The sequence below is a fragment of the Phalangium opilio genome, unplaced genomic scaffold, assembly GCF_054372755.1.
Source record: "Phalangium opilio isolate 3A_F unplaced genomic scaffold, DU_Popi_V2 ptg000523l_1, whole genome shotgun sequence".
Taxonomy (NCBI): domain Eukaryota; kingdom Metazoa; phylum Arthropoda; class Arachnida; order Opiliones; family Phalangiidae; genus Phalangium; species Phalangium opilio.
In genome coordinates this window covers 1,166,037-1,179,032 of record NW_028324241.1, presented here as the reverse complement: position 1 = coordinate 1,179,032, position 12,996 = coordinate 1,166,037, and the positions used below count along the sequence as shown (strand labels likewise).

The following is a 12,996-nucleotide window of genomic DNA, read 5'->3' as shown; positions in this document are numbered from 1 at the left end:
TGCAGGCTACTGTGACGTCAGAACTCGTATAGCGCTAAGATCCGAAGAGAGAAAACTTTGAAATTTCTGTCGCGGTGCAGCCACCAAGCGGGCGAGACGATTACTAAATTGGTCTCATGAAAACAATCATCCCATGGAATAAAGGAGATTTTTACGTTTCGTATAGGCAGGCATTGGAGGGGGGGAACGAATTTTACTTAAGCAACCCCAAAATCCCTCTCTCTCGTGAGATAGAGGCGGTTTCAGTCCTGAAACAAGGGATAAAAGAAACGCTAGGCTAGGCGTACAATTTTGTATTGAAGTTGAGGTGATAAATGATACGGAGAGTATAGGGTTTCATTAAAGGGAGCCAGACAAACACTATTGCCATAAGAGTAGCAGCCATTTCTCTACTTAGAGGCATGATAAACTTATGGTATTATGCAATGGAAAAACGTAAAAAAAGGAAATCACAATATTTTCAAACAATTGCACAACTTTTATTTCCCGTTATATTCTCGGTACATAAGAATGACTGCTACGTGTTTAATGGTAAGGCAGCTTCTTCTGGCGCGCATTAAGAAACCTGCGATTGAGAACATTCGTTCAACATCCGCAGAGGCTGGCGGCACCGCCAAGAATCTTCTCGCCAGAATAGCAAGCGTTGGAAATCCCTACTCATGGCCTCTCCAATAGTCTAAGGCAATGTCAGCCTGTAGACATCTTGGCTGCGTAAGGTATTTTTCCAATTCTCCCATTGGACTCCGTTCATTGCAAGGTACGGTGGCTTCAAGGTCCAACCTATTAAAGGGCGAGTATGCCTTTGGTTCTGGGTCACACCTTTGGGGAGGATCCTGCGCCGCTTCGAGGATTACACTCTCTCAAATTACAACATGTGCGCGAGCTTTTGTTACGCACTTGAAGTTGGGATACAAATGTTTCCATTCTGGTTGTGTATAAGAACCTTAAGATTTGAAATATTAGTATAAACATGACTTATATCCATGTCGTAAATTTATTTTATTAATGTTAATTATGAACATGGAATTGTATTATTGACGTGTCTATAATCAAAGTGAATCAAATTAAATATTATTTTTAGCAAAATTTAATTCTTCAAAGTTGGAAAAGCAACAAATCAAAATTTTACCATAATAAGAACTGATCTGTGCCTAATGATTTTCGATATTCATAATAAACATGTTCATATGGATAATGATACTTACTCTCAAAAAGTATGTTTTTCTGGGTTGGATCGAGGAGAGAGGCCATTACGTAAAATGGGTCCTCCAACGTTGAAGTAAACCGTTTTTGGAGGTTTTCCAGGACTCCGATCTTTAAATCGTTGAATTTTTTCGTTTCCACCCTGAAAACGTCCTGGAAAACCGTCAAAAGAGCCCCTATGACGCTAGAAGATAGTGGACCACTCTTCTGAAAGCAGTCAGTTGCGACCTTTAAAGGTCTCAGAATCTCGAGGAGTTCCTTTGCGTCCTCTACGTCCTCTTCCGTTGGCAAAGGAAAGTCTATTTTGGCTGGACTTTTGGGGTCTTTTTTGGCTTTATTCAAAGCGTAAATCATGGCTTCCAACATATTATCTTGGAATATATTTGTCTATTGTTGAAAATATTCTCTATGAGAACTTGCTTGTCTAATTTTTCAGAAGTTCTTTCTAGAAAATATGGACCCTTAAAATAAACTTACCTTCGTGAATCGTTCCAATCCCCGAAAAACAGCGCTCCAGCGAACACCCCCTATCATTTTTAAGTCAATGCAGCCACTTCTTGATTTTAACTCCTCTGTCCATTTTGGCGATTTGCGAAAAAAGTTTTATCCAGTTTTGGAAATTTTCAAGTAGCTCTTTCGAGCTGTTATTGGCCTTAATGGCATCGTTTACAACTAATTGCAGGGAGTGTGCTATGCACCCTTTTCTCTCCCAACCGTCGTCATCCAACGTCGCGTTTAGCGTTTGGTCTTCCTCTTCCTCTTCAGAATCCGATTCTTCCGCGCCGAAAATTGTCGCCAACGGATTCCAGGCTGGGATAAAAATAAAATGTGCACAACGTGAAATATCTATTAGCGGTGCAAAATTATTATGATTAAAGGACGCCACAAAAGACTTGCTGGGTAAAAATATTCACCGGCCCGCCGCGGAGCTAGCATCAAACAAAGAGAATACCGCAAGTCTCGGTGGCTCCCCTTTAGGTTGCATACAAACCAATTGAATAAAAATGCCAGTTTTTGTTTACCTTCGTCGAGTTTGATATCAGAATCTGTTTCTGATTCACTGCTTTGATTTTCTAAATTTAGCCACCATTCGCCACGGAAAACATTCTGCATATTGAGTGCCTTGACCACATTTGCCGCATTGTCGGCACATACGCACGATATCTGAAAGTTACGTTTACATCAGTCATGATAGTCTTGTTCGATAATGCAAAATAACGACCAATTTATCCCCCCCCCGGGTTGTCAGATAGCAGCAGGGAAAGCCGCGTGTTAGTAAAAATTAATCATGTGCTCAACACCCACAAAATATCCCACTTCATTTTTACCTGACATTCTTCAACTCCGATCTCTGCCAAAGCGTCCCTCAATTTTGCCAATATGGCTTCAGCCGTATGTTTGACAGGGAAATGGCAGAAACTTATTAGGAGGTTTTTGAATTCCCAGTTTTGGTCAATAAACTGACCCCAAACACCCATTACCGACTGGCGATTTCGGGAACTCCACAAGTCCAGGGTCAGATGCAAGGTCTTTCTTACGACCTTGCTTAGAATGTTCTTAAATAGGATCATTTGAATGCAATTAGTTTACCTTGGTGGAGACACCAACACGGGCTTCTACAGCACAGACGCTATAGATAAAACAATCCTTACTTTAATTTTTGGTTTGAGCTCCTCAATTACCCCCTCCAAATCTTTCACTACTGTCCTACGCGACTGTACAGTAAGGTGCGGCGCGATGACTTGAATAAACTCAATATATCCTTTTTGTTCCACTATGTTGAAAGGAATTCCAGTCATCGAAATTAAATCGATAACCGCTTTCTTATAGGAAAGCTGGTCAGGATGGGTCAGTTTGACCTTCTTAATTTTTTTCGCAGGCGTTTTCTCGATCCACCCCTCAGCCTCTCGTTTCCCTTTCTCTTTCATAACAATTTCGGGATGCAAATTCTGAAAAGTTGGAAGAGTTAGATATTTAGATTAGAGTTAATTGTATTGTTTATCGCCATATTAATTTCAATCACATTTTCGTGGGGTAATGTAGAACGATTTTAATTTGATGAGAGTTTGAACAAAAAACATTGTTTTCCATTATAGAGAGCTTTCATTTAGGTGAGTTATACGTCATACCTGGTAAGTCTAACCCTAGTTTTGGCAGCCATATGAGTGCAGCTTTAACCTCAAGGAGCCCACTCAGAAATTTAAATTCCTTTTAGGAAAAATGGGAATTTTTCCCCGAAATTATGGGATTTTATAGGAGAACAAATGTGTTTTTATAGGAAAATATAGGACTAAAAATGTTCTTATATAATACAATTTTGGGGCTTAAACTATGTAGAAAAATCTTGGGAAAAAAATTAACAACAAATTGGATTTTACTTCGAAAATTCAGAGGAACTTTATAAAAATATACTATATAAAAAATCCAAGCGAGCGATAAGCAATTTCGGTGTCTACTCAAATGTGATCTCGGTAAAAGAGCTAAATTTTGATACATTTGATGGTAAACTATAAGAAAACTTCGACTAAGCCAAAAATAGGATATTATAGGACCTTTCGTGAAATTATAGGATAATATAAAACTGGTTCAAAAATATAGGATTTTATAGGAATTGTAGGACCGGTGGGCTCCCTGTAACCTGCATTCATGAATCATAATTATTCAACCCATAAATTTGACCGCGTAAATTTCGTCATGAACGGAATCCTAGCACCTCCAACAACTGAAAGCTCTCTATTTGCCATAAGCCCATGACTGAAGAAAGTTAACATCGAGAAGAAACCCATGGATGTCAGTTAATTGTTTCTTCAGATTACGTTTAGAAACGGTTTTCAAAATCTCAAGCAAAGACAAGTTGCATTTGCCTAGGATTTCAAAACCATTAAAGGAAAGCGGGGCACCATACACGGAAACATAAATAGAACAAGCTGGCCGGGAATTGGATGTTTGGAGGCGCTTTGGAAAAGGGGAAGGAAATAGGGGATGAATTTTTTGCTAGCGACGGGGCGACATCTATGAGAAACATTCGATCGTAAATGTATCCGTTAAGGCTTCTCGCTTCTTATTGGTTAATAATTTCGTCTGCTCAAGAGCTCCTAAAATTGCTTTTAGGGACAGGCACGGGCTAAGAAGTCGTGTTATTTGACCTTATTACTAATAACAACCAACGCGTTTAACAAAAAAAATCACGTTTTAACTTAAAAATGAGTGTGAAAGTTAGTAAGAGGTGTTGCGTAAATGACTGCCAAAGTGTTTCGCGCCCATTTGATAGAAAGATTGGCTTTTATACATTCCCAAGTGACTATGCTCTTCGGCTAGAGTGGATCGCTAGGGTTCAAATGAGGTTTGATAAAGAAGTGTCAGGAATGTTTACCAAAAGGAAAAGATTCGAACCTAAGAAGTATAGTTACGTTTGTGGGTTACATTTCAACCGGAATGGGAAAAAACAATATGAAGATAAAGTTCCCATATATATTGGTGACTTTGAGCTCTCGAGAACTATTTTCATATCGAATATCGTGCCACTTGATGTCGATCCTACTGGACTTTTACAAAATATTGGAGGGGAAGTTGAAGTTGAATCCCAATTAAAAGCAAAAAATACTAACACCGAGGCGGAGCCACCATTCGAAAAGCTAAAGGAGTTACATTTAGGTAAGTATTGGCATAATCGAGTAAAAATGAAGCTATATTAATCATTGATTTTTAGATCATACCTACCATTCACACTTAGGGAATCAAGTTAAACACCTTATAACGGAAATAGATATGTTGCGAAGTAAAGAGAAGACCTTAGTTGAAGACGTAAAGAAATCCCTCAACAAGATTCACATTTTGGAAGTTGAAAATAATCAAAATAAACAGGAAATACTGCAACTCAGGGAAGAAGCTAAGAATAGAAATGAGGAAGCAAGAAAAAACAAGTTTCGTCTGGCTAATATATCTAGCCAAAAAGAAGTTCTGAGGTTTTATACAGGATTTTCTTGTATAGAAGACTTTAACGTACTTTATCGGCAAGTTGAGCCATCATTGCCAACAATATCATTATATGACAATGGAAAAGGTTATGCAAGATCCTCAGACAGGAATGAATCATCTCGCGGCCGGAAAATGTCGTTAGATTTTAAAGAACAGTTGTTTCTAACGCTTTGTAAACTGCGAGTTGGATTACTAAACAAAAGATCTAGCATTTCGTTTTCAAATTTCTGCCGCAACAGTTAGCAACTATGTGACAACATGGCTAGATTTGTTACATAAAAAGCTAAGCATTATTCCAATTTGGCCTTCGAGGGATGTTGTCAACGAACACATGCCAAATGAATTCAAAGAAAAATTCCCCAGTACTCGGGTAATAATAGACTGTACGGAATTTTTCATTGGAAGACCTGCTGATTACAACACGCAATGTGATGCATACTCTAATTACAAGCGACATACAACAGCGAAAGGATTGATCGGGGCAACACCAAACGGATTTGTATCGTTTGTCGCACCTCTCGCTCCTGGCAGAGAAAGTGACACGGAGTTGACTGCTACCAGTGGGCTCTTGGATCTTTTAGAAAAGGGCGACTCTGTTATGGCGGATAGGGGCTTTTTGTTACATGATCTACTGGCGGCAAAAGGTGTGGAACTTAATATTCCCCCTTTTCTAGGGGACAAGAAACAGCTTTCAGCGGCTGAAGAACAACGTACTAGAGATATCGCAACAGTTTGAATACATATTGAGAGGGTAATTAAGGAGCTAAAGAGTTTTAGGATATTAAAGTATACCTTCCCTAATTCTATGCATTCAAGCTTAGAAAAAATTTGGTTGGTATGTTGTTACCTGTTAAATTTCACAAATGAACCACTTTTAAACAGAAATGAAAAGCAAGCCGCGAGAGATGAAGAATTTTAAAGTTTTATGAAATTAAATTTTGTACAAAAATAAAATAGCAAATTTTTATTGCATTGGAAAACACAAAAATTAAATTCACCCCATTTTCCTATCATAACTTGACATTAATACAATTTGAATTTTTTATCAAATTAAAATTAAAAAATAGGAACATTTTTTTTGCATTGAAAATCGAAAAATCACAAACATTAAATTCAGCTAATTTTACTATCATAATTGGAAATTAATGTATTTTTAATTTTGTATAAAATTAAAAATAGGAACATTTTTATTGCACTAAATAATCACAGAAGTAAAATTTATCTAATTTTGGCATCATAGTCTCAAAGAAAAGAACCGGGTTAAATAAAACTCTTTCACAAAAGTGATCTTTCCCAGCATCAACAAAAAAATCACACCAAGATAATCCACTCACACCTAATTGACCTTGTACTTGATAGTAATAATTATGATTGGTGTTCAGTGACACATTTCCGCTCCCATCTCTCTTCAGGCAAATATTCAATTTCAATTCTTTTCTAGTTAGAGCTTCTTCAATCGAAACGCCAAGTTCTTTAGCCTTAGAGAGCGTTTTTAGCTCTAAAAGTCCAAATTCTCCAATCGTTTCATCATAAACTAATCCATCGGGAGTGGCTCCCAAGATGGGAAAACCTGGGTTTATCACTAGCCCCACTTTGTAAATGTGTACTTTACTATTTTTCAGGATGATGTACTTCTTTTTCGCAAGTTCTTCGTTTTCTATTCCTTCCCTGACATATTTCATTCTGCTAATGTATGTTCCACCTTTAAGAGTATCTATAAACTGTTTGGTCACTTTAGCCCTTCTCTTAACTATTTGTCCAAAATGTGACGCAGTTAATCTTTCTCTTCTCTCAGCTCTCCATAGCTGCGAATTGGCTTGGTCTCTCGTTTTCTCTTCTATCTCATTTGCTTCATCTAATGAGACTATAAGTGACTCTGGAAACTCTGTTTCCTTGTTATGGACTTGAATTTCTTTAGTTGGAAGCGAGATTCGTGGGATTTCATATGTTGGCTCCTCAGATTGAATTTCTTCATTATAGTAGCTAATTGGTGTGTAATTCAATGGTGCATGTTTACGCTCATTCAAAATCGATTGCCACATTGGACGCTTTTGAAGATATTTAAAGTCCTCGGATAGCCGCTGAATTTGTTTTTGGTCTTCAAGAGGTGTCACTTGTTGAACTATCGATGAATAGCTGGATATGCAGAGTTTCCTTGGCCTTCTACTCTTAGAACTTTTTTTATCTGGGTTATGCTTCAAAAAATTCAAAATGCTAAATTTGGTTGTTGAAAGGTTCTTTCTCACATTCAACTTTCCCCATTTTTGGGCTATTTCCGTTGGAGAAAGATCATTGGGAATAAACTTTGCTCCTTCCATTTTGCAATCTACCAAAAACCATTAGGTGGCAGCCACGTGGCAGCATACCCCACATTGAACAGACTTGCACTCGCAGATACCTTTAAGGACTTCGCCAAGTACTGAATGCATAACAATATGAACGTTATAAATTTTCTGCATTTTGTAAGATGCATGCACTCGGGATTTGACATGCACCACATTCTTAGATTTCTCGTGAGACAATAAAACATTTGTCACTCTCTTTGCTTTGAACATTCTATACCCTTTGGTCTTGTGTTTCTGGCTCTTTCTACGGGTATGATGTTCGTGAATAATGGTATCATTAAAAGTATTCGGAACAGCCTTCAGCTGCTTTGTCCAGTTCCCCCTCGGTAAATTAAAATCATTGGTAACTTCTCTTAGAGGCTGTGGAATGGGACCAGACTGCAAACTAGAATAAAAATTACCATTTATTTTTTATTATTGGGACATAAGCCTTGGCTTAGAAAAATTAAAACCAAGAAATAACTTTGTTTTTACCTTAATGCTATATCATTTTCTGGTTTATCCATCTTGTTATGCTTGAATAATATTCGAATACTATTTAAATAATGACTAGAAGGGTATTATCACCAAAAGAAAAGGAAGAAAAACTGATAATGCATCAAAACATTCAAATTCAAAATTCAAGCTACTGGTCAACAAAATCAGTCTGCTATACCAGTGCGGACAGCGAAAGTAACCGAGATTTTGAATTTACGTGACCGGTAAAACTGCTTAGTCCCACTGAACGCAGCTTAACCAACCAATAGGAGAGAGCACCTTTTACCCAGAATGCACTAGAGGCTCGCTAGTAACCGTTAAGAAATTCAAACCATTTTTTTAGCGTGTATTTATAGAATCAAAAATTAAGAAGTTATATATTCATTTAGGTCTACTGTGTTAAGAATTTGCAAATGTATACGTTATAATATGCAATTGAAAAATATTCCACTTCACGCATTTTGCTAAGACAGACATTTTTGAAATCCGCGTAATACCCCCAAAAATGTACTTCCCAAAGGCTGTTGGGATCCAGCTACGTCACTCGCGACTGCCCGGAGCAGGGATAAGGGAGTCAGATGGATTGGAAATGATGATGGGCTACCTGCGGCACCATATCTCTCCCAGTCTACCTCGCGCACGCCGCTACCCTTCCGTAGGCGATTGCTAAGTGCTGCGGCGTAGCGCCATTTTATTTGAATGAGAACTAGCTTCTATTTTTGAGATAGAGGGAGCGTCCTTTACAATTTCGTCCGGCACGACCCTACCTAACCGCTGGGGATGATGGGAGGACTATGGTGCCGTAGGTGGGGGTACAAAGGCAACGCTTAAGGTATGCGTGTTTCCACTCCATTACTCTCTCCTTCAAGCCCGGAGAGGAGAGAGAATTTTTCTTTCAGTGAGACGTTTTTTTTTCGCAAATAAGCACCCCTTGGATTAGGTTTACCCAGCTTCGCCAGCCTTAACGGCAAACGGCGGAACACTATATTACCCCAAAACTCCTAACACATTTCCGAATTACCCCAAAATCAAAAATAGGATAAATCATCCTATACGTCGTCTGCTAAAATGTTCTAAATGACTTCGAGCTTCGGCTTCGGCTTTTCGGGATGAATTGTGTCAGAGGGAGAGGGGATAATAGAAGGTTTACAGTTAAACGATAGCTGACTCACGGGCAGGGCCGGAAATAGAAATATTTCTTATAGGACAAGTGTACAGTGACCCCCTGTTTGAATGGAAAATTTATAGGATTTTGTCCACTGAAGTGTGCAAAAATAGTGTCGCTTCTCCATGGCCAAGCTATCAAACCTTGGGAAAATTTATTGGTCAAACTGTCCAGTGAACCCCTTAAATTTTCAAAAAAAATTAAGGGACATTTTAAAATGTCTAGTGTCCTGCGCTTATTTCCGGCCCTGCTCACCGGCCGTGATGGGGAAACTATTCGTGTGTAGTCGGATACGTTATCTTCCCTGGCAGTTTCATATTAATATATTGTAAAAGAATCAAAAAACTGAGAATTGTATAGAAACTATAATTTTTTGAAACCTGCATCGAAAACCACTACAATATGTCAGTAGCAATTAAAACCATAATCGAAAAGGCACGAGAAACGAGACGTGTAATGCTTTTCTAGGTAATGTGTCTTATCCCTTCTATAAAACCCCTGCTTTGGCAAGCACGCTGACAAATCGCCATTTTCCGATTCTCGCCTCTCTCTCTCTCTAGTCTCTACGTTACTCAGCAATAAGTTCTTCGTTTTCACTTCTTCGAGGACCGCGGGGCAGGGTGGTACTCGATAGTCACCGTGCCGCTTAACATGGGTTGAAATTAGGTTATATTGTAATAAAGTGACGTTAAGTTGATTAAATTCAATTGGAGTAAAAGTATATGAAGTTCCGAGAGAAGTGTGGACTTCTCTGAGGAGCCTTAATGCGCTCTCGGAACGTAAAAACGGCTTTCTTAGTTAGAACACAGAAACCTTTGTCTCTCGAAGTTGCCGATGAAAGATTAAATATCTCAAAATTATGTGTAAAACATTGACTACTGTAGAACGAATAGGAGGCTGTGAAACAAGGAAAGTTTTTTCGTAAGGATTTATGGCATTAATGCTTAATATTTTTTAAATATTTCAATATCGTGGTATGGAAGGTTTGGCTTTGTAAGCCACGTCAGACGAACTTCTCCCTTCCAATTTGATTGAAAAACATAAATTGCGATTTGAAATCTTTGTTTCAATGCAATGTTTTTATGAGTAGACATGTTTCAGATGTAAGGATTAGAATAGTTTTTAATATTGCAAATAAAGAGGTATTTAATCTAGTTTAGATATACCTTGAATTGAAAATAATAGAAATACCTTTGACTCGAAATCGGTTTTGAAAAAAGGAAATTTATGGGATTTGAAGCAAGTGTTCTGCATCTGGGAATATCTGGGCGTTAAGACCCATTTCTAGGTTGCAAATACCTGGAATTGAAACCTTGAGTTTCGGAAATGGGAATAGCTTTGTTTTTAAAACGTAGTGTTTGAAAACTAGGAACGTCTGGGTTTTTGAAACCTAGTGTTTGCGAACTGAGAATATCTGGGTTTTTGAAACCTAGTGTTTGGGAGCTGAGAATATCTGGGTTTTTGAAATCTAGTGTTTGGGAACTGAGAATATCTGGGTTTTTGAAACCTAGTGTTTAGGGACTGAGAATATCTGGGTTTTTGAATCCTAGTGTTTGGGGATTGAGAATATCTGGGTTTTTAAATCCTAGTGTTTGGCGATTGAGAATATCTGGGTTTTTGAAACCTAGTGTTTGGCGATTGAGAATATCTGGGTTTTTGAAACCTAGTGTTTGGGGACTGAGAATATCTGGTTTTTTGAAACCTAGTGTTTGGGGACTGAGAATATCTGGGTTTTTGAATCCTAGTGTTTGGGGATTGAGAATATCTGGGTTTTTGAAACCTAGTGTTTGGGGATTGAGCATATCTGGGTTTTTGAAACCTAGTGTTTGGGGACTGAGAATATCTGGGTTTTTGAATCCTAGTGTTTGGGGATTGAGAATATCTGGGTTTTTGAATCCTAGTGTTTGGGGATTGAGAATATCTGGGTTTTTGAAACCTAGTGTTTGGGGATTGAGCATATCTGGGTTTTTGAAACCTAGTGTTTGGGGACTGAGAATATCTGGGTTTTTGAATCCTAGTGTTTGGGGATTGAGAATATCTGGGTTTTTGAAACCTAGTGTTTGGGGACTGAGAATATCTGGTTTTTGAAACCTAGTTTTTGGGGACTGAGAATATCTGGGTTTTTAAAGCCTAGTGTTTGGGAACTGAGAATATCTGGGTTTTTAAAGCCTAGTGTTTGGAAACTGAGAATATCTGGGTTTTTAAAGCCTAGTGTTTGGGGCTGAGAATATCTGGGTTTTTGAAACCTAGTGTTTGGGGACTGAGAATATCTGGGTTTTTGAAACCTAGTGTTTGGGGACTGTGAATATCTGGGTTTTTGAATCCTAGTGTTTGGGGATTGAGAATATCTGGGTTTTTGAAACCTAGTGTTTGGGGATTGAGAATATCTGGGTTTTTGAATCCTAGTGTTTGGCGATTGAGAATATCTGGGTTTTTGAAACCTAGTGTTTGGCGATTGAGAATATCTGGGTTTTTGAAACCTAGTGTTTGGGGATTGAGAATATCTGGGTTTTTGAAACCTAGTGTTTGGGGATTGAGAATATCTGGGTTTTTGAAACCTAGTGTTTGGGGATTGAGAATATCTGGGTTTTTGAAACCTAGTGTTTGGGGATTGAGAATATCTGGGTTTTTGAAACCTAGTGTTTGAAGATTGAGAATATCTGGGTTTTTGAAACCTAGTGTTCGGGGACTGAGAATATCTGGGTTTTTGAAACCTAGTGTTTGGGGACTGAGAATATCTGGGTTTTTGAAACCTTGTGTTTGGGGACTGAGAATATCTGGGTTTTTAAAGCCTAGTGTTTGGGGACTGAGAATATCTGGGTTTATGAAACCTAGTGTTTGGGGACTGAGAATATCTGGGTTTTTGAAACCTAGTGTTTGGGGCTGAGAATATCTGGTTTTTTGAAACCTAGTGTTTGGGGACTGAGAATATCTGGGTTTTTGAAACCTAGTGTTTGGGGCTGAGAATATCTGGGTTTTTGAAACCTAGTGTTTGGGGACTGAGAATATCTGGGTTTTTGAAACCTAATGTTTGGGGACTGAGAATATCTGGGTTTTTGAAACATAGTGTTTGAAGATTGAGAATATCTGGGTTTTTGAAACCTAGTGTTTGGGGCTGAGAATATCTGGGTTTTTGAAACCTAGTGTTTGGGGACTGAGAATATCTGGGTTTTTGAAACCTAGTGTTTGGGGACTGAGAATATCTGGGTTTTTGAAACATAGTGTTTGAAGATTGAGAATATCTGGGTTTTTGAAACCTAGTGTTTGGGGATTGAGAATATCTGGGTTTTTGAAACCTAGTGTTTGAAGATTGAGAATATCTGGGTTTTTGAAACCTAGTGTTTGGGGCTGAGAATATCTGGGTTTTTGAAACCTAGTGTTTGGGGACTGAGAATATCTGGGTTTTTGAAACCTAGTGTTTGGGGACTGAGAATATCTGGGTTTTTGAAACCTAGTGTTTGGGGACTGAGAATATCTGGGTTTTTGAAACATAGTGTTTGAAGATTGAGAATATCTGGGTTTTTGAAACCTAGTGTTTGGGGATTGAGAATATCTGGGTTTTTGAAACCTAGTGTTTGAAGATTGAGAATATCTGGGTTTTTGAAACCTAGTGTTTGGGGCTGAGAATATCTGGGTTTTTGAAACCTAGTGTTTGGGGACTGAGAATATCTGGGTTTTTGAAACCTAGTGTTTGGGGATTGAGAATATCTGGGTTTTTGAAACCTAGTGTTTGAAGATTGAGAATATCTGGGTTTTTGAAACCTAGTGTTCGGGGACTGAGAATATCTGGGTTTTTGAAACCTAGTGTTTGGGGACTGAGAATATCTG

At 38.3% G+C, this 12,996-nt stretch overlaps 2 protein-coding genes across 2 annotated transcripts; both read right to left on the bottom strand.

Moving 5' to 3' along the window:
* Positions 1–520: 520 nt before the first annotated feature.
* LOC149588994 (uncharacterized) lies at positions 521–1,737 on the bottom strand. The gene is made up of 3 exons (XM_089861889.1): positions 1,681–1,737; positions 1,206–1,590; positions 521–943 (listed from the first exon to the last, which is right to left on the bottom strand). Exons 1-3 carry the CDS (start codon positions 1,735–1,737, stop codon positions 861–863), a joined length of 525 nt encoding a protein of 174 aa, XP_089718015.1. The 3' UTR covers positions 521–860.
* Positions 1,738–6,186: 4,449 nt separating this feature from the next.
* On the bottom strand, positions 6,187–8,276 carry LOC149588993 (uncharacterized). Its single transcript, XM_089861858.1, has 2 exons — positions 8,001–8,276; positions 6,187–7,911 (listed from the first exon to the last, which is right to left on the bottom strand). Exon 2 carries the CDS (start codon positions 7,497–7,499, stop codon positions 6,369–6,371), a length of 1,131 nt encoding a protein of 376 aa, XP_089717984.1. The 5' UTR covers positions 7,500–7,911; positions 8,001–8,276; the 3' UTR covers positions 6,187–6,368.
* Positions 8,277–12,996: the final 4,720 nt, after the last annotated feature.

Excerpts from the sequence above, each read along its gene's own strand:
- LOC149588994 (XM_089861889.1), bottom strand. The coding sequence starts at position 1,737 with ATGATAGGGGGTGTTCGCTGGAGCGCTGTTTTTCGGGGATTGGAACGA. Across the intron at positions 1,591-1,680 it reads GATTGGAACGATTCACGAAG|ACAAATATATTCCAAGATAA; the intron begins GTAAGTTTATTT and ends TTTCAACAATAG. Across the intron at positions 944-1,205 it reads GAAAAACATACTTTTTGAGA|GTTCTTATACACAACCAGAA; the intron begins GTAAGTATCATT and ends TCAAATCTTAAG.
- LOC149588993 (XM_089861858.1), bottom strand. The coding sequence starts at position 7,499 with ATGGAAGGAGCAAAGTTTATTCCCAATGATCTTTCTCCAACGGAAATA.